Source organism: Nannobrachium achirus, assembly GCF_963921795.1.
Source record: "Nannobrachium achirus genome assembly, chromosome: 3".
NCBI classification, from domain to species: domain Eukaryota; kingdom Metazoa; phylum Chordata; class Actinopteri; order Myctophiformes; family Myctophidae; genus Nannobrachium; species Nannobrachium achirus.
This window is the reverse complement of record NC_137812.1, coordinates 51,747,616-51,774,502: the sequence shown is the minus strand read 5'-3', so window position 1 is coordinate 51,774,502 and position 26,887 is coordinate 51,747,616. Positions and strand designations below refer to the sequence as shown.

General features: G+C 41.0%; 1 protein-coding gene across 1 annotated transcript; it reads left to right on the top strand.

Annotated features, from left to right (window-relative positions):
* Window positions 1-395: 395 nt before the first annotated feature.
* sh3d19 (SH3 domain containing 19) lies at window positions 396-25,419 on the top strand (the record flags this gene model as incomplete). The annotated part of the gene is made up of 18 exons (XM_080722657.1): window positions 396-480; window positions 11,065-11,104; window positions 11,269-11,410; window positions 12,230-12,422; window positions 13,920-14,975; window positions 15,419-15,523; window positions 16,991-17,103; window positions 17,710-17,750; window positions 18,732-18,957; window positions 19,823-19,891; window positions 20,057-20,203; window positions 20,614-20,686; window positions 21,923-22,088; window positions 22,484-22,719; window positions 23,467-23,516; window positions 24,095-24,287; window positions 24,733-24,830; window positions 25,309-25,419. 18 exons carry the CDS (start codon window positions 396-398, stop codon window positions 25,417-25,419), a joined length of 3,144 nt encoding a protein of 1,047 aa, XP_080578783.1.
* Between the last annotated feature and the right edge of the window lie 1,468 nt (window positions 25,420-26,887).

Below are 26,887 nucleotides of genomic sequence, written 5' to 3'. Positions count from 1 at the left end.
ATTTGGACACATTCACACAGCTGTGGGCAAGCTAGCTCACACAGAGTTGCATTGACCTGCCAATATTCTCTCACACACACACGCACGCACGCACGCACGCGCACGCGCGCGCACGCACACACACACACACACACACACACACACACACACACACTGACACTTCGTTCAGTCAAAACAGGCACCACCTCCCTTTGATGCAGTCAGGCTCACTCAGGCAGCGCAGCAGCGGGATGAGAGAAACTTAGCAGGCTGGCACGCCTGGCAGACATCACGGCAGCGGTGGATGTCAACCTGATGTCAACTCATCCAGCAGTGTTGTAGACAAACTTGTAGCGGGGCGGGCAATTATCTAGTTGTCTTACCAGCGGGGGGGTTTAAACGCATCCTTCCAAATGATGGCTGAGACTGAGTCCAGAGACTCCAGACGTGAACAGGAGGAGATCGAGTTAAGAGATGGACGGAGCAGAAACCAGCCGACAGGTGGGACAATCAACCACTACTTAATTACTCAACCATTAAGACGTTACAGAGCTTTCGTTTACATGGGGTGGCAAGGAGCCCACTATAACGGTTTACCTTTTGTCGATTGTCGACCAGATTCGGTGTGTTGTAAGTTGTCATGAAGTGTGTGAGATTGCTTTCCAATTTGGCTATTTCGTATGCCACAGGGGATTGTTTTATAATAGACTATAAAATACACATGTTACTAGGCTACTTTTCTGCTGAAAATAAATTCAGCATGGCTTTAGCCATAGTGTTTTCCAGCTAACCCGCAGCTGTTGTTCATGTGGAACTTAATCAGGCAGTTCAACAGAGGGATCAGTAGCCTAACTGACCCAGGACTGCTTGGTGCTGTAGATTTACTTTATGAAATTATGTCACTGATAAACCACAACCAGCCTGGATTAGCCTAAACTTCAACATTCAAATGTCAGGGAAATGGAATTCCTACATTAGTTTACAAAATCCTCATTGTGATATGTGAAGTACAGTAGCCAAGCCTATACCCTATATGCCATCAAATAGCCATAATACTTCAAACACATTTCATTTACTTGTCCCCTGAGATTGTGCCAAGACCAAAGCCCCTCTGTTAAACCATACCCTATACCCTGCCCTTCCCTACACAAACATCCACAGATGTATTGGTGCAGGCCCAACCCTAATATAACAGCTGTCTGTCTGACGCTGCATGTGGACAGGTGGGCTGCTTGTGGTTTGTGTGGGTGAACAAGCTGTGTTGACTCTAATGTTTGATACAGTTTGTTGTAAGAGATAGACAAAGCAGGCCTACATCTTGAGACAAAGGTACAGCCATTGAGAGGATCAGTTTTTTGGGGGGGGAGTAGGGATTTAGCGTTCTTTTTTCAGGGAATGATCTCCTGAATGCTTTTAGACTATTTGGCACCTGACAAATCGTTTACCAGCTCTCAGAGGACATGCGTTCACCATTCACATCCACCCTTATCTTATCTTTCAGAGCAAAATATCACCATGAGAATTTTATATTTGGTGTCAGCGCTCTGACAAGACAATGTAGTCCTTTGATGAAGGATTTAAGTCTGTGACAAATGAACTCTGCACTCAGGACAGTTCTCAGATTACATGCATACTGTATTTACATGAAGGCATACCAGGCTGTTTTTCAGAGAAAAGTGAACATTGTAAGGATAGGATTTTGTATTTGTCCTGGGTTGCATCTTCCCACATCAGGAATTGTCGAGCAACTTCTCATCATCAATGACTAACTGTTCACCTGACAGGACAAGTCATCTGTCTGTCACACACTCTGTGTCTGCTTTTCATGTCAGGGCAAATCCCCTGAAACTGCTCCCTGTATGCTTGACTCAGTCTCTGTCAGGGGCGTCACACCAAATTCTGGGTCCTGGGTACAAGGATTCACTGCGGGCCCCCCATGAATGTTAACTATTGAAAAATAGCAGATATACAAGCTCACAGCGCGGCACCGAGTGCCACGCTGCAAGCTTGTAGATCTGCTATTTTTGAAAAATCTTGAAAATGTGTGCCAAGAAACCTATGTTTCCATGTCAGTGATGCTCAAACTTTTTCATGTGAAGGACCCCCCTCCATCTCAAAATATTTAGTTTCAGGGACCCCCCAGAAGCAAACTTTGAGTTCCAAATGTTCACTTAAAAAATACATATATTCAAAGATTTGCGCACATTTTCACGACTTTTCAAAAATAGCAGATCTACAAGCTCGCAGCTGTGCCACTTTTGTGGCATGTCATTCATTATAGGCCAACATTTACAAATTAAAATCATATTTATTAAAAAAAAAAGAATAGCTAATGCGACTTGTTGTGTGCTAGTAGGTCAACTATTTTAAACAGATTTATGGGGCTTTTGTGGTCAGGGATTTGAAGCAAGACAAGGAAAGAGATATGAAGTAAAAGTCCTGAGCCAGATTTAATCTAAATTAATTGCAATTATGTTGTAAGTGGGTTAACTGGGGAATCCACAAGCTCACACTGGTTTAAAACATTCTATTAAAGGGATACAATAATGTATCATACACAACAGGCCCATGTGAAAAAAGTAAAAGTCTGGAATTCAAAATGTACTTGAGTAAAAGTACAAAAGTTTTTTTTTTTTTTTTGCAGAATGTCCCATTTTCAAATGTATAAAAATCTTTGAAAATACAAGATCTACAAGTTCACAATGCGTCAGATCACGATGCATTGTGAGCTTGTAGATCGTCTATTTTCAAATGGCCAAAAATGTTTCACTGGCCTCCCAGCATGTGCACTTAAAGGGGTATTTCACTTTCAAAAAAACTTTTGGTAATGTTATCATCTAATCAGGCTTTTATGAACACCCTGAACAATTTTTAATTAGCTTGATTGAATATTTAGATATTTGATGTAAATGTTACCAGGCCCTCCAGGCCCAGGACCTCTCCCCACACACACCCATTGTAACTTCAAACTTCATTTTAACCATGATAGATTCATTAAAAACACCCATTATTTTTTCTGGTGACTCATACTACCCTCCTAATATGTGAGCAGGCCGTGTTCTTTCAATAACTTTTTTCATTTATTTTTAATAATTATTTGTTTGTATTTCATTTTTTCCATTTTCCCAAATAATTATTAAAAATAAATGAAAAAGGTTATCGAAAAAACACGGCCTGCTCACGTATTAGGAGGGTAAAATGAGTCACCAGAAAAAATAATGGGTGTTTTTAATGAATCTATCATGGTTAAAATGGAGTTTGAAGTTACAATGGGTGTGTGTGGGGAGAGAGGCCCTTCCACTGTTACCACTGCGGTACCTGTTGAAAGTGGAATATCCCTTTAAGCCTCTCCAATTGATCCAAAATTCCGCAGCACGATTGGTCTTCAACCAGCCAAAATTCTCACATGTCTCTCCCTTCTCCGCTCCCTCCACTGGCTCTCAGTTGCTATCCGTACAGAGAACAAAACACTGATGCTGGCTTTCAAAGCAGCAGGGATGCTGACAGAACCCTCACTATAAAACCCCAGGACAACAATCCACTCATCCTAGACTCTTCGCCCTCCTGGCCACCAAACTGTGGAATAAACTCCCAGTTGCACTTAGAACGGCAGACTCACTCCATAGCTTCCGCTGTGGTCTGAAGACTCATCTCTTCAGACTCCACTTTGGCCTATAGCACTTACTGTAGTAGCACTTGCCTACCCTTCATGACCATACAGGTAATTTTGATAGCATGTTTATGTTGTTTGGTTTTTATAATATTTTTTACTGAATAGGTGCTTGGTTTACCTAGGTGTTAATTAACAACTCTCTTTATACCTTGACATCAGCAGGTCTCCTCAGCACAGACCTGCCAAGCAGTGACACGATAATGTTGTTCTGTGAAGGACTGTAAATGGACATTTAAGAATCACAATCCAAAACACTTTATTGCAAAATATGAGGTTCACCAAAGGAATTTGTAACTTCAAACTCCATTAAGTCAATTTTAACCATGGTAGATTCATTGAAAACACCCGTCCTTGACGCTCGTGAATATTTTCCTGTCCTAATTTGTGAGGTGGAGACAGACTACAGGGTAGCAGCTGATAAGTGAAAGTAAGACTGAGTTTAACAGGTCAGCAATAGTTATGACTCATGACTAGAGGATGAGTAATGGTGTTTCTGGGTGTGGCTTATCACATGTTCCACCGGTGTTGATATTTTCCACCACGTCTGCCATGCCCTGGCAGCAGTGTGTTTGATCACAGCTAGATAAACATGAGCATTGAACCAACACAATTTAGAGTTTATTCAGGGAAATGTGGCTGTGCATGAATTTACAGCAACGCCAACAGTCACTCTCAGGGGCTGAGCAGATTCACTGGAGCATTTCAGTGCACTTAAACAGTATCTGAAAGAGACAGTATTCCCAACCAGTTCTAGGATTCAAACTCACAACCTTTGAGTCCCAAGCAAGCCCATTTATTATTTCTATTTAGTGTGGTTGCATATAGGGCAACCCAATATTGTTGCGTTCCAACTTTATGGAGTAATTTTTAGCCAATGAGGAACCAGCATTCTCAGCGATGTCACCTTTATGCTGCTTCCTCATTGGCAAAAAGTACCTTTATGCTGCAACACCATTAACTTAATGGGAAAATGCAAAAATGGCAACTACACAAACATTCCAGCTGACCGGGAGTTGAACTGAGGACACGATGAAGAAAGCATTTTGCACCCATGTGATATGCACCCTAACCATCCGGCTATTGGGTCACCCCACAAGCCCATTTATTTAAGTTTCATGCTATATCCCCTCGAGTAAAATGGATAGTTGGGTTTATACAGCTATGGAATATTATAATAGTTGCTGAGCCATCTACAAATGCGATTCTATCCAGGGCTAATGCCGCAAACCGTTTGACTGATCAGTGCCACATTTCTTGTGCATTCTCTATTTCTATTTCTATTTCTTTACAGTACATTCGTATTGCTACAAATTGCTAACAAACTTCCAGTTTAAAACTATTTGACCTTGATGTGTGATTTAAAATCTAAAGAGATAAAAAACGGAACTATCCCTCTATATTAAATTATTAACATAAGAACTATATAAACATGCAACATTTATATACTGTATAGACATGCATTAGACACACATAATTTAGTATCTCAGCTGCCTGGTGTTTTATTTCCTTAAACATGGGTAGGCCTAAGTGGTTCCACACGTAATACATGATGTTTAGGAAACATGAATAATGGTTCCACCAGTTGGCATTAGATGCCAGACTGGTTTGGTTACCCAGGGCCCGCACATTTTGGAAGTCAATCATAGCCATTGTAATGGAATATGAAAAATCAGACCGATACATCTTGATCGCTTGACTCTGGGATAAGTAACAAAAAGTGAGTTTTGAAGAAAACGCCAAAGGTCCGAAAATCTAGTCCAGCACAAATAGGCGGGCCTAATAGGGAGGCAACAGCATACGGCGTATACCTGCGTGACAGGTAGAACACAGCACTGGAGGGAGCTGTGTCATGATCCAAGGAATCCAGGGGAAAATCTACGGTTTAAAAGTTATAGCCCAAAACCTTAAGCGACCTCTTTGTGGTACTGGGAGTGTATTCTCCATGTGGATTCACTCACACGTTCCTCCACCATGGAGGAACGTGTGTATGCAAAGTATCACAGCAATCGGGCTGTGCTTATTTGATTTATGTCATTTTGAGCAAAATGGGCCTTGTCCGCAAACTTTGAAAGCCAATCATGGAACTGAAACATCTGAAAGATACATATTGATCACATTACTACAGAGATGATGTGTACCGATTTGCGTGAGATGTTGACAAAATTGAGATGTTGACAAAATCTGTAGGAGTAGTAGCAAAACGTGTGTTGAAGAAAACGTAAAATTATAGACACATAAAGCAGCCCTTTATAGCGCCACCATGAGGCAGATTTGAAAACTACTGGGAGTGGGTCCTGTGTGCAAAGTTTCATGCCGATTTGTGTCCAGTGGTGCCGGAGATTAGCTCATAGGCACACAGACACTCATACAGACAGATAATAGACGGACAGGAGTGAAAGATAATGTCTGGCCTGATTGATGGAGAAATACATACATGTCATACATATATATATATATATATATATATATATATATATATAATATTATATATATATATATATATATATATAATATTATATATATATATATATATATATATATATATATATATATATAAATACTGTATATATACTGTGTATATATATATATATATATATATATATATATATATATATATATATATATATATATATATATATTCTACCTGGCGAGAGGCAAGAAACAGGGGAGAGAGACAGGGAATGACATGCACTTGGAGCAAAGACCCTCAGGCTCGGGAATCGAACCCACGATTCGTATGCACTTTAAGATAATCCGTCATGAGGGTTTGTTATTAATGTAGTTGTAGTTAGGTGTTAGTATTGGCCTTGCTTGAGGCTCATAATACAGTGGCTGTATTTAGTGGTTCCACAGATAGAAAACCCATACTGTACATATTTCCTATAGAGATTTCCAAAAATATTTATATAGGCCTACATTATTTTATGTCATCCAGGCTCCTGGTGAATCATGACCATAAAACATTTGATTCTGTGTCAAAAAATATTTGAAATTTGTATTTTTTAAATATAGCAGATAATTATTATAATTAAATATTATGATGTAAAAATATTATGATGTACACATGTTCTATGGTCCAGTGATGTCATTAAGTGCACATCCCGCATCAAAAACTCATTCAAGTCACCCAGGGACTCATTCATGTCATGGTCTTGGGGTCCCGGGGATGCGCCTCTATTGGAGTCCATGTTAAAATAATTTACCGCGTTGCGGTAAAAGAAAAAAAAAGAAATTCCACAGACACCACCATTGTTCATGGGTGAAAGCATCCTACTTTACCCTACGTTAACACAAATAAAATCCACATAGAAAGTCTTAAACAGGCGATAGAAACGTCAATGTTTTGATTCCACCGACGTCCGACGCCATTTTGCGCGCGTAAACTTTATATTGAGGACTCATAAAACTTTTCTGGGACCCATTTGAATGACCACCTGTGGGTCCCGGGACCCATTACATTGAAAACCTAGTAACATCACTGATGGTCATGGTTCACCAGGAGCCTGGATGGCAATTGGTTCCAGTGGTTCCAAGTGGTTAAACATCAGTGACAAGTTTTAAGCATTTAATTTGATTATCGTGATAATATCGTTAATCGCAATATTTTTTTCCACAATAATCGTGACACGTAATTTCCATATCATCCCATCCCTATTGCTATGCTTTATGGGGGGAAGGGAGTGACAGAGCAATTTAGTGGGTCACACCTGACACTTCCTGTATGACCGCATTCCAGCTGATCAGACTGGCCAAGTCAACAGTGGAGAAGCAGGATCTTTTTGTCTCTCTTTCCCTCTCTCTCTTTCTGTTGCTCTGCTGTCTGCCGGCGTGTGACTGTAGGTTTTATATGCTCCCTGACATCTACAGTATCAAAGTGTCGCTCAGACGCTCACACAGTTGATGGAATAGGAGGGTGCGGGTTGTAAAGAGAATGTCTTGAAGATTTCTTCTTGAAGAGCAGGTAGGAGCGTAAAGGAATAATATCTCGGTTACATATTTTTATGAGCGGACACCTAGTCACATATTATGTCTCTGTTTAATGACTTGTTGCATGCTGCTACACACATCTGTGATATGCGAATGTGGAGCTACAGTATCTAAAACTATGTTAGGAAATACTTTAGATCTTATTGAACCTAAATGCATGTACCTCATTTGTATTGCATAATATTTTCAAACTATACGCATGGTATTCCCTGGTTTGTTGTGAATGTGGCAGTGGTATGGTGGCAATAACTGATAACAAGCAACAGGTGTGACAGGTGGACTGTGTACTGACTGCAACCAGCCATCGTTTCAGTAGTCTGTCGAGGGCTCACTTCATATCCATTATTTGTAAGATTTAGCTACACATATAGAAGTTTGTGTGTGTGTGTGTGTGTGTGTGTGTGTGTGTGTGTGTGTGTGTGTGTGTGTGTGTGTGTGTGTGTGTGTGTGTGTGTGTGTGTGTGTATTTTGTGTTTGTTATGAGCACAGTTTATATTATTATGCTTGGTATCGAACACCAGTCTGTACAGACTGTGAAGTGTATTCCGCTCTGGGCACTAGTATCTGTCTGTCATTGTTTGTTGACTTGAACAACCAGGCTTATATCTGCCCTGACAATGCAGGAAGTCATTACATCTGAACCAGCACTAGGATTATTCCAGTTGACCTCATTTCAATCCTGTTTTTATATGTCTGACTTTAGACAAAATAGTCATAGGATTATTTGTATTATAGTAATGAGTGTCGTCCGTTCCTTGCTTTTACTTTGCAATGCATTTCTTTAACATGAAGTCAGTAAATGAGTGAATGTCAGTGGTAAGCCGTTATCTAACTGCCTTTGTTTCTTTCTCTCCACAGACCGCTCAGACAGGACCAAGCCAGATCACTTACATTCCAAGTATGTTGTCACTTGAAGTTATTCATGAAGTTACATAACATACATGTACAGTAGTAGCACCTGATTTAGGCACTTTACCTTTTTTTAAACACCAAGCGTTCTAGAACCAGTGGTAGTGCGAGTTGTTGGAATCAGTTTAATGCTCACGCTCACTATCCAATTTCAGAACTTTGTTCTGTTTATGCATTATATACTTTGTAGACTTAGATAATCATCCTAAAATGTTTTCCCTATTATGGGTAGTCAGTCACTGCATCATGTGCCAAAGTAAATACTTTTAAGTGGTAGTAGTTGTTTTGACTCCGACACAACAGGTAAGTTTACTCTTCACCAGTCAAATGTGAAACTGTGAAAGTGAAACTGTGTTTAAGGGCACACTGCCCCTTTAACACCCTGATTTGCTGATGTTGGATTTGTGAATGGAGCAAACAATGCACTGAGGAATGGACCAAAAGCCACTGTTTTTTGTTGTTTGGAGACATACCAGGTTGCTGCTGGCCTGCTCCAATAATGTGTAGACCTCTGTGAAATTATGTAAACAACTTTGCAGGTCTCAGTGAAATTATGTAAATAAATCGGACATTTTCAGTGGAGTAAAAACTTAGTAGAGGTCAGTGACAATGAGTATAACATTATTAAATCATCAACAGTTGCAGTGAGCACAGTTGATATGTTTATTTTTATTTTATTTGAATCTCTCAACTGATCATTGATTTTGAACACATAAACCATTTTTTTTATTCAAATTTTGATGCTTAAATCCTCAATGTAATTAAACAGGTGGGAACATAACGAAGGACAGGGAGCACTGTACTTTCTCCCCAGATGCATTACATCACCAGTTTAAAACCCTTAGGTGAAGGACTAATGTGTGTTGTTAGCAACAGTTGACAGGCCCATCCCCTCTGTTAAGAGACTTGACATTGCTGGATACCGTTGTTACTCGGAGATTAATGCAGAGAATAATATATAGTGTCGTACTGAGAATATAAAAACATTTATTTTCTCAAAATGATGTTGTTTTCTTTTGGAAGAGGGTGGTTCTTGGAACATAGGTGGCTTCTCCCATGGTTTATATGAATACTGGTTGCGTATGTTGTTGTGGCTGTGTGGGTGGCACCATTCACCTTCTCTACAAGTTTTCCTGAGGTTGGTGTGACTTGGATTTAACAGATGTAGAATTGTTTTTGATGTGCAAAGCTAGAATTGATGGTTTGGATAATATAAAAGTTTGGATTACATGTAGACTGATATTTGTTGTGTAGAAAGTGTTATAATTTGAACAACAGATTTAAAAAGTAAATTTGGCCTTAGTAGCCATGTTTCCATAAACGTATTCTAATTAGGGAAGCGAATGATCAGAAATGCGTATTAAGACAAAGCGAATTTAGCCCATTTCCATTAAATTGATGAAATGCGATTTTTGGGAGATCCTGCCTGGGTCCGTCTGACCGACGTGCTGTAAACACTTCCCGCGGGCTTGCCTTGCACACAGTGCACAGAGCTGGGATGGGGCTGATTTTTTCATACCGAGAGACGTGAGCACTGCTGTGACTCGCTGCATACTCATCCTGCAGCGTCGCAGATGCGAGCTGCTGTGAGCTTGTAGATCTGCCACTTTTGGCACGCGCAACGCGGTGTGATGACGAAGGGTCACTCCGTGTGTAACAACCGGTTTGTTTTGTGGGCTAACGTTATACAATGGACGTTAATTAAGCGGCGGGGGAAAGTGTTAAAGGAGGACAATATGGACCAGAACGTCATAATTTATTCGCATTTATTGTCTGACCCGTTTCCATTCACAAATGCGCATTTAGTTTATTCGATAAAGCCTCAAAATCCACCTCCTCCAAGTGGATACATTTGTTGCGGATAATAAAAGTTTATTCGCATTTTGAAATGTTTCCATAAAAAGGTTTTGCGAATAAGCCTTAAATGCGCATTAAGAGGCTTTATGGAAACGCCACTATAGTCTATACACCACTCGTTACAGTTAGCTGAACTGAGCAGAAATGTGATCTTTCAGATTAACAGGGTAAAAAAGACAGAGACCATGGGAAATCCCCAACAGTGTATTAGAGCTGACTAGTGGCCTCTGTGTGAACAGTCAACTGTGTGAAGCTTCATAGAATGGTGTGTCCTATGTGTAGTGTTCAGCTTTGTGGCCTCCGGCTAGCTGAATGAATCCTTTTGAGAAGTGAGTCATTACCAGGTTACTAAACAACTCTTTGTTAGCAGGAGCTCCACACCTCAATGTTAATGGGATATCTCTCTCTCTCTCTCTCTCTTGCTCTCTCTCTCTCTCTCTCTCTCTCTCTCTCTCTTGCTCCCTTGTCCCTTCTCTCTAGCCAAGGTCCTCTGTCCTCCATACGTGCTGCCATTAAGCGAAGTGAGTTTGTCAAGTTTTAGTCTCTGCAGTTGTCAATAGCAAGTGTTGTCACAAAATGTAGAAATCTTGAAAGTGATTCTTACAGAATGTGAAATAATTTGAGTTTTGATAAACTTAAATGATCCTTTCTTCCCCCAGCGAAAGCAATTTCTCAGAGTGACCACAGCAGAGAGAGAAGGTAATGTATTGGATGTGTTCTTTTTTGCACGTCAGAGGAATTTAAAGTGCTCTGTGCTTCTATTGCTTCCTTGTAGACTGGTTATCTGAGGCACAACATACAGACTAATTATCAGTTGTCTCATAGTCCTGAGCTGTTTTACAGAGAACCACTCTGTCCTACAGGAGACCAGAGATCACCATCCTCTCTGCAGAGCCACTAGCCAGTAACAGCTGGTTCCCAGGTTCCTCTGGTGGTTTCCCTCCTCCTCCTCCTCTCCCGTCCTCTCAGCCCAGCTGGTCTGGCAGCACCACAGCTACTTCCAAGGTAGGTCTGCTTTAACCGCTTAAACCCTGTATACTTCACTGATCATGTACCCCTAGGGACCATGATAGGCCTATTTGTTCCCTTCCTTTTTCCCCCCGCTACACTAAGAGCTATATTTTTATACCATCCCTTTTTTTCTTTTTTTCTTTAATATTTTGAAAAACATTTTTGTACTTCAAGTACTTCAAATAAACGATCTACATCGACACGTTGTGAGCTTGTAGATCAGCTATTTGAAATATTTAAAAGAAAGTTTTTCAAAATAGTAAAAAATGGCAAAAGAGTTTTAACGATAAGGGGTAAGGCATGGACGAAAATAGAGCCCAGTATGTCTTCACCGAAAATAGGCGATCTACAAGCTCACAATGTGGGACGTAGACCTGCTATTTCTGTAGAATGAATGTTTGTTCATGTTTTTAACTGCATGTGAGTTCATGTTTTTAACTGCCTGTGAGTTTTTAAATATTGTTACCACCACGATGGGCAATGTACACTGTATTTTGACATTTGTTTATTCAATTCCAGTGCTGCCTTAGATCAGATTCTGTCCTTTTATGATAACATTTTCTATGTTATCATTGTACAATGATACAACAAAGTAATGTGGGTGAAAGGAAAAAAAAAGAAGAACGAAAGATGAGAAGCAAACAATATATGAGAATCTTGTTTGTCATCTCACCATCTCGCATCTCACAAATTCTCATCAAGCTTATTGATTGATTAAGTTCCTCACTAAACAAACACTAATTAAAAGCTGAACACTTACATCCACAACATTAAAAACTTGAGTGTGTTCATAATTTACAGTATGTGTCTTAGCCCCCGCCATCCTATGACCAGGTGATCAAAGAGAAGACACAAGAGGAGCATGTTACCCAGCCAGTAGCGGCTCCCCGTAAAGCTACATGCACCACCAGCAGCTCCACCCAGACTGACCTTGTAAGGAACACTGCCTCTGCTGCCACTGACCCACAATGCACTGCAGCTCCACAGTCCACAGAGAGGAAACCAGGTAGTGAGTCATTTATCGTCGCTGATGGGCAGAAAACTTGTATGTCAAACTGTTGGACATACAACCATCCTACACAGAAATGTACACGAATAAATTGAGAAAAAGGATACAAATAATTGGCTATCGTAAAAGTAGGGAAATAAGTTGTGTGTGTGTGTGTGTGTGTGTGTGTGTGTGTGTGTGTGTGTGTGTGTGTGTGTGTGTGTGTGTCAAACACATAAAGTTAGTGAGGAATGTTGATGATACATAGTTTATAGTGATGCGCGGGCCGACCCGGTGCCCCCACCCGCCCGCCAACCCGCCCGCGTGCGGGTGGGTGGGTCAAGGTTTGAGACTCAATATTGGCGGGCGGCGGGCGGGCGGGTTATCACCACTCTCATGTGCAAAAAATAAATAAGAATAATCACCTGTTCTTATTTGCCTTTTATTCTTAATAAGAGTAGGCCTATAAGAATAAGAATAGAACGTTTGAATACGAGCATGAGCGAGCGAGCAAGCTTTAAAATGCGCCAGAGAGGAGCGAGGTTTCTCCTCCGCTCCTTGGTGCGAGGACCGTCCCAATTCCGCTCCTGTTGGGCCCGCGAACCACATTTTGCCAACATTTGACACAACGTGAGCACAGCAGAAGAATGCACAAACAATTCAGCGCGTCGCTGATCAGGATTTCACTTACCGTATGTGTCTCTGTCATCCACACAAGTCCGTTTATAAATACTTTGTGTCGGTTAAGTTATATAACCAGCCAGTCAACGGATACGATTTGAAACACAACTTTCGCAAGTGAGACGGATTTTTTGACTGAATGAACCACCCTCACCTCGAGTCGCTCCCATCTCTCCAATCTGGTGATTAATCAATAACCAACAGAATGTAATATTGTCCGTCTTTTGCTGTCTGTTTAAAGTGCGAGGCGCTGTATAAATATGATTGACATAAAACCTGAAACGCCATTCTTACCCCGACGATGCCCCAGAGAGAATGAACGTCTTTGAATGAATGTCTTTTAGGCTAAACCCCAATTTGAACAACACGTTTGTTTATTTAGCCCATGACAATATTGTGCTACTGTAAACCTTTCTGTAAAGCGACGTTGGGTACTTAGAAGAGCCGTATATAAAGATGAGCTATTCTGGAGATGATATACCATCTTTTTTTTAAATGCGGGTTGCGGGGCGGGCGGATTCGTTGATTTGTATATTGTTCTGCGGGGCGGGCGCGGGCGGGTTACGTTTCGTGCGGGCTGTGGGTCGTGCGGGTTATGAAAAAAACCTGACCCGCGCATCACTAATAGGTTATCAACCAGGCACTCATCGTTTCTCAAGGTTATCCAGTCAGGCAATGCATTCCGAGCTGGTAGATGTGTTTTTTCCCCCCGCTATTCTTGAAACATTTGAAAAGTTATGAATTTCTTTTAAATTGTTTTGCCTATAATGACAAGTTCAAACACCAGGTAGGAAGTGATCAACTTAAGTGGTCTTTGCATCTGTTTCTTCACAGTTAAAAAGCCTCAAAAACCGCCAAGACCATCATTACCCAAACCTTCGTGCAGAGAAGGTGCTGGAACAAATGCATCTCCTCACAAGCAGGCAGCTACAACCACCACAGCCTCTACCAACACTGATTGTCTCGTTGACCTTAAACCCAGCCTCCCAGACTCCACGCACACAACCAGCATCAGATCTGTCACAGTACACTGGGATGCGTTCCCAGAACAGCCTGCTGAATCGGTCCCTGTTACCTTAGACTCACCACATCCCCCCACAGAGCCTCTTCCCGTCCCCACCCAACACCCTGTTCCACTTCCTCGTCGTTCCAAAAACCTCAAGCAGCCAATCAAGGCTGAGGTCAAAGTTCAGACATTGATCAGGCTCAGTGAGAATGGCGACGGCGCTGATGTGACTTCTTGCACCGACTCAGAAGAGGTCCAAACTAACCCATATTTAAAGGAACTGTTGGAGGTGTTCATCGTGGACAGCCAGCACGAGCAGAGAGCAGAGGGCTCTGACGCTGACGACCAATTAGACGAGAGTGGGCAAAGTGAGCATGCTGGTGGTGAGATGAGCAATCAACACAATATGCGGGCCCGCATCCTGGCCTTCGAAAGCCAGGCGTCCAATGACGAGGGAGATGGGGTAGAACCAATGAAACGGCCACAGCCTCGACCAAGAAACCTACAAAACAGGCCCCCTGTCGCTGCCAAGCCTTCTCTAACCCCCAAACCTTCAGTCAAGAACCACGATGTAGAAAACAACAATCAAGTGGCATCGTCATTATTCCCCCAAATCCCCACCCCTGCTCCTAGACCTCAGCCTCCAAAGAAGCCTGTGGGACTGTCGCGCACAGAGGAGCCAGAGGCTGTGCCCTCCAAGATGGCACTTCTGCCCCCCACGCGGCGTTCTGTACTGGTCAGAGCCAAAAACGTTGATCTCCAGGATGAGGACGTGACACTTCCACTAAAGCCTCCTAAGGAGCCCCTTAAACCCAACCTGAATGTCAACAATCACAACTCCACCTCTTTGGTCAGGGAGAATGAATATGTGGAAACTCCCACAAGTAAGCATATGTTTTCTTTTTACCATTTATTCCATAAAATAAGACACTGCCATACTGTATCTTCAGTCTGCTGCTTTGTAACATCATATGACCCTAAATGGAATAAGCAGAATTATGGAACATTACATAAAACATAATAGATAGATGGACCTTTATTTATCTCATACGGCAAATTGAGTCGCCATGGCAAAGACGGCAGTCATAAAAACACTAAAACAGAAGAAAAAAATAACCAGCCAGGTAAAAAAAGCTGAGGGCCAAAATAGTCACATTGGTCATTAGTCTGTAGACCGGATCAAATGCCTGGTAGTCCTTCACTGAACGCTGACCCTAATACAGACTAATACAATGCTCAGTCAGTGAAAATAAAATCTATAGAGAATACTTTAGATATTAACTAATAACTGAGGCCAGACCCATTAAATCAACAACGTAAATTTCAGGAAAACCTCAGCACAGTGTGGACAGCGCTGCCAGCGTCTCCTTCACCAGACAGAGCGTAACAAGAAGACCCACCACCATCAGAGTACCCAGTAAGGCTACCCAGCGTGAGTCTCTCATCTCTGTCACTTTACATTGCAGGGCTGGATATTGGCTAGAATCTGGTTGCATGAGACGGATCATTGTGATACATTGTGATAGGTCACACATTGAGAATACATACGTATATTGGTATAAACAAAAAGATTTGAGTCAAAAGGTAATTAATAACATTGTTATAGATTGTTTGTTCAGTGACAGGAGTCCCCATCTCTCCTGTTCTTTAATACATAGAAAATACATTTTCAGTTGGGACACCAATTTCATCCAATCAGGAGAGAAAGGTATCTGCAATAAAGCAGACAGCCCGCAACACTCCAAGTTAGATGAAGGCTTTTAGGTGCACGGCTCAAAGAAGCACAATGAGAAAGAAGTAGTCGCCAGCACTCAAGGAATATCCTTTTTACATGATTTTATTTACCTCACTTCATGGACAGTATACGGACGCGTTTCGGCCCTTCGGCCTTCCTCAGCGTTGCGTATGCTTCTTTCTCATTATCCAATCAGGAGAGAAAACCCATTTATCAGCTTAAAGGACAATTTCACCACTTTTCAACCTATCTTCATATCATTGGTCCTCTCCTCACTAATGTTCATGATAAAAAAAGCATAATTGTGTTCTACTTGGTCTGTGTCTCAGAGGAGGGCTGTGGGCAGGTCAGAAACCCATCATCTTGCGACATCATCGATGGGGAATCCAAACTAATAGAAAATGCAGGCTTTCTATTCCTGAAAAGTCGCAATGTTAAAGTGGAAGCCATTGTTCTCGCGATAATAAAAATCTAAATATGTTTTAAAAATTATTGTTTAAAAAAGAAATCTGTCAAACGATGATGTCACAAGATGATGGGTTTCTGAACTCCCCACAGCTCTCCTAAGAGACCTGGACCGAGTAGAAACAGATTGTGCTATTTTATTATGAACATTAGTGAGGACCTATTATATGAAGAGAGGTTAAAAAGTGGAAAAGTCGTCCTTTACTTTTTCTTGTGTTTCAATTCCAATTTGACAGCTATTTCTTTGTGTGATCCCTTCCAATTTCACTTGGTCATCCTGTATGTATGAGTTCTCTATCCTGATTAATTGAAATTGGTACCCCAAAGTGAAAATGTATTTTCAGAATATAGTGCTAGTTAACACTTATTTTAACCAACAAAATGTTACAGCACCTTAGGATTTTCAGTTATTTCCTACATTCCTATCACACTTGAGGTATTAAGCCATGTCTTACCCACAGGTAGAGTATCCTGCAATAGTTTTATGATGAGAATTTAATATGAAAATAATGAAATGAAAATAAGCCATCAGTTGTCTTTGAGAGAAAACATTGTTCTGTAGTTGAATAAAGGCATAAAGATGGAGTCACCTCACTTTATAAGCAAATTAAGTTCAGGAATTTAGCTGATGTTCTCTGTTGGAGACACCTTTTTACAGTTGAAAATACTTACCTAGTAATATTTGACCTGTCTTCTTAGAGGAGTCGCTGGACATCTCTGCTCCTCCTCCCCTGCCGGTCCAGGAGCCTGTAGGCTCCCGAACGCCACCTGTGGGCCACAAACCAAGCCTGGTTCCTGTCCCCCCCTCCACAGTAAGCTTAGTCCCTGTAGAAAAAGATGTCTATAAATATGGCATCATAATTATTATCACAAAATATGTATTTTTCTTATGGAGCTGATTTACAGACATTACCATGCTCCAGCTGCAGACATTGCAGGAAATATTGCTTTAACATCTTTATTTAACTGTGCCTATACACTGTCATGTCTACTGTATGCTGGAGTGTACAGGATGTCTCCTGTCTTTTACAGTACCTGTACTGCCAACGCCCACCTGCAGCTCTTCCAGTAATTTGTATAGACACAAAGCAGCCATTGTGGGCTGCATATAAACAACTGCCTTATTGTAGAGTTAGTGCTATCTGGCTGGTCAGTCTGAAATCAATCCCTAGTTTGCACAGCCCTAAATACAGTAGGTGGCTCAACAGGGTGTGTGTGTGTGTGTGCGTGCATGCGCTATATAAATACAATACAATTTTATATAATTGTATGAATAATAATACAAATCACAATGTTTAGACATTTTATAGTGTTTGCTGGAGGTTATGGTCAGGCCACTGGGAACAGATGCAGTGATCTTGTTTTTATACCTGATCATATCTGTGGGACTAACAAAGACATGTTTCTATTATCAACAGGAGCCCTTCAATACAGGGCTGGAACTGACCCTGCCTCCTCGGTGAGTGAAACAATACATTGTAAAACATGAACGTTTCATAATCTTAGCCATATACCTGTATATTAATATGTGCACCAAAATGTAAAAATGTAATGTTCAAAGAAGAGCTTCCATACATTGGCATTCACACGTCAATGTACTGGGGTACAGTTTAGCTTTGCTTTTCATTATTCAGGGTATTCGATCGATTATCTTAACTAGTCCTTACCCGTTCAAAGATATGAGCTCCGAAATGATGTGCAGTGTGTGGGTTATGGGGTGTGCACTGTGCACACAGTATATGAGGGATGGAAAGTAACTTTCTGGTGCTTGCATGATAATATGTAGGAGCATCAATGTAAGAAATACCCGTTTCGTTTAATGGCTACAGAGATACTGTGTTCCACCCCCCCTCCCCCCACACCCCCCACACACCCCCCGCCCGCCCACCCGCCTGCACACACACACACACACACACACACACACACACACACAGAGCTGGTTAAACATGTTGCCTCATGCTAGATGCAGAATAGATTAGCCTCAAGCTAGATGCAGAATAGATAGTAGATACACCATAAAAATGCTAATATACAGCATACGATTTGTGAAAGTGACAAACGGGCTTCACAGTTATGTTAGGTGTGTTCATATGCTAATTGTGATGCGATTTCAGATCAATTGCTCCAGCCATTGAGGAGAAACGTTGTGACAGACAGACACTCAGACACTCACTTAGACATTCCGAAAATTATATGTTAGATAACAATGAAATTAAGTTGACGTGTTTCTTTTAAAGGTAGCGGTTGTATAATCGCAATATTATATTGCTTAAATTGATGACTTGGGAGTGAGAAAGTGTTGAACAAACAATCCACAATAATGTGAGTTGTCTATTGATGTTGAACAGGGGGTGACGTTGTATTTATTCTCTATGTTCTTGCATCTTAGTGTGCTGTTGTACAAATAAACATAAACAAAACTACTTTTGAATTTTTCTAGACCTAGTGGAGGGAAGTCCCTCCCACCTCGCCCGCCGGTGGCAAAAGCAGGCCCGGGGAGACCACCTCCACCCCGGCTTGACGGGGCAGGAAGTTCCAGTTCTGCAAAATCAGCTCGGTTGGAGGCTCCACCCAAACCCCAGTCTCACACCCACAAACCCAAGAGGAAAGGACCTGTGTTGCCCCCAAGGCCCAGCCCTGGGCACCGTCTCTACAACAAATACACGGTGAGAGACCCTACACTGGTGGTGTTGAACTGTTTGCCTAGAAATAGTGTAGTGTTTTTTTTTCATATCCTTGTAGCTGAAGTCCCAGGCAGTACTTCTTCATGACCTAATACTGAATCATTACAATGATAATTCAGGCTTTTAGCAGACACTAATCCAGGTTTACAAAGTAAAAGTTCAGAGAAAATGCCTTGAACATTTGTCAGCAACAAAATGAGTGCTTGGAGAGAAAGGATAGGTTAGGATTAATAAGTAAGCAAAATACCAAGCATCTTTCCTTCTGTACCTATTGTTTTCTATTCTCGACTGAACTTTTCTGACTTAACTTTTTTGTTGCCATGATTTTTTCTCTTCAATGAACCTTGATGCCATGGTCTCCATAGACTTCCATGTAATTTATAGTGCACGGATCATGCGCGCCCATGCCTAGATGATGCACCACGTGTGTAGATGCTGTTCACAGCTTTCAAACAAAAAAATCCGCTTGGAAATCCGTTCAGGCATTCATGATTTATCAGCCATTATGTTTTCTTCAGATGTAAACAAACATGGCTGCCATGTTTGAAAGAATGGGTTGGTATGGGGGTTAAACATGCAATTTCGCGATCATGCCTAATACATTTCTGGAGGTCCAAAAAAAAATTTTTTTTTTAATATTTTTTGATTTCTTTTTTTTTTTTTTTTTTTTTTTTTCAAAAACGGCCCAAACTCAGGAAACTCGGGGTTGGCACAGCGTTAGTATCAATACAAACTCGGGAAACTCGGGGTTGGCACCATATGTGTTAAGAAAACGAACATGCTAAAGTGCTATTTACACTCCTTGAATAAAATCACTACTTATGTGTTCTATTTATTGTTCCCCCAGCTTGAACTCCCTCATGGAATTGCAATCATTGACTATAATGGGAGCAATACAGGGGAACTCTCGTTTCAGGTAACCAAGAAAAGTTCTTTCCAATTATTGCAACCAACTTTATTATTATCACATCACAGGTTCATATAACACAATTCCTGCGTGGAATCATTACATTAATGTCGTCCGACCTATCTCGGTGTAAGATCTGTTGTAGAGACACATTTTTCTTATCTTCGCCGACAGAAAAATGAGGTACTCATACTGATGGAGGACCTGGACCATGGTACGTTTGAATGTCAAGTAGGAGACACCAGAGGTCGAGTCCAGAAGTCTCACATGAAGGTCATCACTCCTCTGTCGTCATCTGTCCTTGCCAGCACTCACCCACAGGTAAACCCCCTCAGCACTACAAGGCCCTTCTCCAGCCAGTACTCAACGTCTCTACACTGGCCTTGTTTGTGAAACCCAGGGACCACACCATTGATCTGCGATGCGAGGGTGCGAACTAGCCAACACCAAGGATCTAATCATGACATCATGGGTTTGATTCGTGACCTGTGTCAGGTGTCATTTGACCACTGTTATATCTAATGAAACAGAAATGTTTCTAAATATAAGGATATTAAGTTATTATTTAATCTACAAACTCACAACTTGTTGCAATGCAAAATGCTTCTTATAATCTTTCTAAGTAACGCCATTACTGTTTCAGCCTGTTCTCTCTCACTCACTCACTCACCCACCTACTTACCTACCTACCTCTCTCACTATAGCATTGTTTGTCTTTGTTCCACATACAGGACTTCAATTCAGTTGGTTCTGGCACAGACAGCTGTGGAATGCGAGTCCAGGTTCTGCATGATTTTGACCCAGGTAACATTTCTTCTTAAAATCTGTGCTTTTTCCCCCTTTTACAATGCTGTTGTAAACCGAAGCTGCTTCTAACTCTTGTTAGCCAAAATTAAATCCTTCCTCCCTGTCCACGATCTGGAGAATATTCTCATTTATATTCTCATTCTCATTTCATAACGGCTAGACTATTGCAACTCACTGTATACATTAGTTGCTAGCTCTGTCCTCTCACGATTGCAGCTTGTCAAAAAATATTTTGGCTGAAGCAAAACGGTGACCGTGCCTTTGTGGTTGCTGCTAGCTTTCCCATCAAGTTCTGGACACTTTTCAATCCAGACTCGAGTCATACAGTCTGTTCTCTCTGGCCTTTGAACCATTTTAAACTGTTATCCATGCCATGCAAGCCCCTTGTTCTTTGTGTTATTTGTATTTTGGTTACGTTATACAGTTTTAACAGTTTTAACCTAGTGTTATTGTCTGCTATATTTTATGTATGCTGTTCAGTACTTTGGACAAAGATATGCTTTATAAATACTGTAAAATTGAGTTCAGTTTGATTTGATTGATTACTTTATTAGCAGTTCACATAGGAAAAGCACAAGACAGTACAGTTCAGATACAAGGTCTACTAACTAAGTAACCCAAGAAAGCACTATGGCTTGGTTACATTGGGGTCCTATGTGTCCTCATTGAGACATTAAGACAATGACAGACAAATATACAACAATACTTTGCAAGATCTCATAACAGTCAGAAATCAGAAATAAATAAGCGGGTCAGGGGAGGCTAGTGGTAGGCTTTGACCTTTTACATTGTGGACGTCTTTGACGTTTTGGAAGTAGTTTGACAAGTACACGTAGCCTACTACACAGGTATCTTAGTGGTCTAGCGTATCTGGTAGACTCTGTCCTCTCCCCTGAGCCATCCCACCGTGGTAAAATGGGGTTGTTCGACAGGTAAACCTAACCACACATCGGATTATCGAAATAACCTGAGTAAAATGAGCAGGGGTGTGCTAGGTGTGAGGCCAAGCAGTAGCCTAGCCAGTTTATTTTGGGATGTATGGAGCCTTGTTTTAAGGCCTTAGAGGTGCTATGGTACCATGCGTGAACTGAGTAAGTACAGGGTTGAATGAGTGCTCCTGCTAGACTCTTCGAAGTGTTCTTACTGATCAGTCACAAAAATTGTTTTTTTTTTCTTTGATTTGATGCCACCATAGATAGCAGATGTGGTTGAACTGTGTGTTGTGTTTTTCAGAGGGTTCAACAGAATTGAGGCTGAAAGCCGGAGACGTGGTTAACATGGTGGAGCAGGTGAACAATGAATGGTACAGAGGAACGTGCAGGGGATCTTCTGGATTCTTTCCTATCAGCTATGTCAAAGTCCTGGTGAGATCCAACACTGGTGTTTCTCTTTTGGGGCGGTCAGCGCAGCACAACATCATTTAAAACAAATAAGCCAAAAAAAATACAATATGGCACAAATGGTCTTCTGGCTCATAATTTTGGGCTTTCTTCGGTCAGTTGAACACCCTGAATTATCAATTCAAAGGGATTTCATATTATTATTAATAGGAATATCTCTTACTTAGTAACTATACATTGTGTTACATGTGCTGTTTGGGAACCTCAACTCAAATCTATCATATTTTTCCTTGTTCAATTAGTCAAATTCATCAACACCTGTCTCTGTGAAGAAATCAATGCCAGATGCTACAACAATCCGGTAACACATCAACACACAATACGTAAGAAACATCAGTCATTCAACACAACATTTCAGACAGTTTGAAAAGGCCATTGTGTATTGTGTTTGAAGTGGTCCGAGGTGCGTGGCACGGTTTGACTTTGAGGGTGAGCACAGTGACGAGCTGTCCTTCTGCGAGGGAGACGCCATCAGACTGCTGGAGTACGTCGGACAGGACTGGGCGCGGGGACAAGTCGGAGTCTTCAGTGGAATCTTTCCTCTCAACTTTGTAGAGGTGATCCAGGATCTGCCTCCGCTTCCATCTCCAACTCAACAGCCAACCCAGGCCATCAAGATAGCACTGCCTGGTGAGACGGCCTCAAATACCTTTTATTCCGTTTTATTCAATAATACAATTTGGTTGCTCGCTCTCTACACATAATACAACAACAAAGAAATAAGTATAGAAATAGGCCTATACAAAAACATGCATGAATACATTATGTAAATAATACGTTTTACAAGTATTGTTCATTTTGGGTTGGTACTAGCTTATTTGTATTGTTTTCATCCTCTTTAAACCTAACGTAGCTTGGGAGCTTATTCTAAAATTGTATGGCAATCTGGGTCGGGGTCAACTTATAAAATGACAAAGAATGTAAACGTTTTAATAATTATAAATGCAAAGATCCTGAATACATTGACGTATGTACCATGGTACTGTATATATTATGTTAGTCATTTGCCCCTCAAACTCAACAACTAAGCGACTGTTCTATATTTCAATGAGCAGCCATTCATCCTTTTTCCCTTTGTGTTGGCTGGCATTTCCTGCTGTGGTATGCCTGGAATCTGTGCATCTGTTTACGTTTCATTAAAAGTGCTGTGTGGTCGCTAGGACTCAGGACAGCGAGTCTGAATGACCGATAGTTTTCATACATGCAGTACTGTAGTGACGAGTGCTCCTACCCACTTGAATTCTCATTCAGTTCTATGCAAAATTACTGTGTTGTGCAGTTATTTGCTTGTCTTAAATTCTGCTTCACTATAGTATAATCATAGTGGTGGTGTTTTTGTTTTTTTTTGTTTTTTTAATTATTATTATTTTTTCCTAGGGATGGCTACTTCATCCAGTACCCGGCATGAGACCACTAAACCCATCCAGGTAAACTATTTTTTTCCCATTATATCACAAACTTCAGCATCAGAGAACAGGTATGATTTAGTTCAGCATCTACCAGCACCTCCACTTAAGGGCATGTGACACTCTCACAACAATTTTAGAAGACAACACATCTAACAGCACAAATATTTGACGACACAACACAATGCATTTTTACATAATACAAGTTAAAAGAAATGCATAATGAACCAAAACCCCTTCTACCACACACCCTCTCACATACAGTACAGCATCAGTTTAGTTTCGGACGTACTAATGGGGAAAGTTCCCCATCTTGAGCCAAAGCCGAAGTACATGCTCCCGTTTAATCACTGTGTATAGCAGTTAAATGTTGGTTTTTGCATGTTATCGGTAACTACATTCTACATATCATGTTTAATAGAAGCATAATTGACAATACAAGGTTTGGTTGCCATGTAAATTATGTTATGTTGTTGTCAAAGCTTGCACGTTGCATTACAGCACATTCATAGCAGCGTAGTGTCCACTGTTGCATACTGTGTAATGTGTGTTGCTCACTAACACACAGCAAACCCTCCATTGCTCTACTGTCATTCCAGGCCTCTCAGTCAGATGTGGAGTGGGTTGTGGCTCTTTATGACTTCACTGGACAGAAAGAGGGAGACCTCTCGTTCCAGCAAGGAGACAGTATTCAGGTCACCCAGCACATCGATGAAGAGTGGTGCTCCGGTAGACTCGATGGCAGAGAAGGGATATTCCCTACAGCCTTTGTTGAGAGCAGCATTGGTACAGGTACAAACATCTAGTGTCACTGTTAACCATTACTTGAAAACACACACACACACACACACTTATTTTTGAGCGGTGCTAGCTGCTCCAACACATGGCTTTGTGTGTATGTCCACGTGTGTATGTCCATGCAAAATGGACAGGCCATCAAATACTTATTACATACCGTATGTCCCTTCTCTGTTTGGACAATATAATGATGAGAAATCATGTGGGTCTCTCCTGTGACGTCATGTAGGTCTATCATCATCATCAGCACCGCTCACTTCACAACGGTGACACAACACCTTTTGTGAGAGAGGAGGCCGTTTACTTTTGGGTTCCATGTGGTTACTCAACTTTGAACCACACTTTAGTAGTATTATGTATATTGTAATATTAAACTGCACCATGAACAATGAATTATGTTCCATGAAACAATGTATTTGTTATATCCCTCTGTCATCAGGACTGGGTCATCAGCAGGTTGGAGGTGAGACAGGTGGAGTGAGAGCCAAGGCTCTGTATGACTTCACCTCTGACTGTGACGAGGAGCTCACTCTGCAGGTGAACACTTTTTGTTAAAAGAAACTAGGGGGGTCCTCAGTTACTACAGCTAAAAAAAAAACAGAAAAAACATTGAAGACCCCTGGTTTAGAAAACTATGTATATGTATGCAACTCATCATCAGTTGCAAACAGATATTTTAAGAGTCATGTAAAGGAGAAAAAAGTATGGTTTGGCTAAATTAAGTGACGTAGGCTTATGAATTTAATAAATTCACAGATCTTAAATACCCATTGAAAACTGATGAGCAAAATATAGTTTATCTGCCAATTACCTTTGCACATGCAAGGACTTTGTCTTGTCATGTATGTGGTTCTCAAACTTTTTTTAAATGAAAGGAAAACCCATAACTCTTCCATTTGGATCCCACCCGTGAGACCCTGGACCCCACTTTGACAACCACTGATAAAAGGATATTTGTACAGTGTAATATACAGCATACAGTAATGTAATATATTGTATTCCCTTTCTTTTCCAGGCTGGGGACATTATCACCAACCTGGAGTCCATAGATCAAGAGTGGTTCCTGGGTGACCTGAGAGGAAAGCGGGCCTTGGTTCCTAAAGACTATGTCCAAGTATTGGGATAGCAGAACAAAGTTCAGACCAGGACACAAAGACACAAGACAGTGAAGACTCTTATCACTGGGACCCATTATGTGCACTGTACATTCAGACTGAACTGAAATATGAGAACCTGTAAGAACAAAGAGACTGCAGGCTTTCCCAGTGGAAATCTGCAGTGAAGTGCCTTCTCTACTGAAATGCAGTATTTTAAAACTTTTACTTTTCAAGCAGTATGATTCAGACATTAAGTAGTAGTGTGAATGATTGTTTTCCATGTTATTTATCTCATTAAAAATAAACTGTCATGCAGTTGTTGACTAAAAGCTCATTGGAAAATGTGTATGTGCTCAAAGCCAAAGTTTACATTTGTCCAGGATTCTTGACCACCATGACTAAGCCATACTGATACGTATAGGTACGTACATCAGATGTATAGCAGTATATCAGAATGAATAAAACCAGGCCGGTGCCCGTTGGGCAAAATTGTCACCATCTATGTCCAGTTGTGCAATACCCGTTGTATTTGTCTGTCTGGCTGGCAGTCTTTGATGCCCATATACTGTATGGTGTTCTGGGTACAGGCCAGTCTGTGATGTCATCTCCAAATTTGGGCACTGTAGTGAAGTCAGTGATGTCAGTTGGGCATAGTTACCATGGTGGCGACACCGTTTAGTATGAGCATGCAGACAGAAATTCAGTAAATTAATAGTTAGATAACTCAACAATGTGCCACAGTGGGCTGGCTATATTCAAGCTCATTCTAAGTCAGAAAAACAGATATCAACAATTTGACCGCCTTGAACGTTAGAGTGAAATCAGGTTGTGTAACTTTTGTTTGAAATGAACATCTCCTGTACAGTTCCACCATCTAGTGGCCAACCACTGACCTGCAGATTATTTGAACCCTCTATTCAAGACGAGCTGTTCAGGGATCTTTGAGGCTATTCCATGTTATTTTAACGTTAACCTAACAGTTAACAAATCAAAAGGTTAACATACTAAGCATTTTGTGAGCTTAGACTGGCCATTTTTGTCAATGTGAAAAAAGGAGTGCCAAGTACTGTTGTCCCCTGGTGGTCCTTTGAAGTGGCCGTGATATTTTTAAAGTTGGCTCTATATTATCCTTGCTATATAGTATTTAGCAACGGGTCTCTCCAGCACTTTAATAAAATCGTTTTCAGATGGACCACCAATTTCATCCAACCAGAACCCTTAGCCATTTTTAAAGTGATTTAATTCCAATCGTTAGCTCATTTTGTTTACTTCCTTCCATTATCCTCTTTTCCCAATTTCTTTCAATCTGAGGAAATTGGTGTCCTAAGCTGTATCTTACAGGAGTGATGGAGAAACTGGGAGCTCCACTTCACTGAACAATAGTAATGATTTAGGTTTAAATAAAAGATGTGCAAGTTATATTTTGTATACATTTTCACAAAGTAAGGTAGTCTAAAAGTAGCACCAATAGATGTGTGGTGATGAAGCAGGCACTCT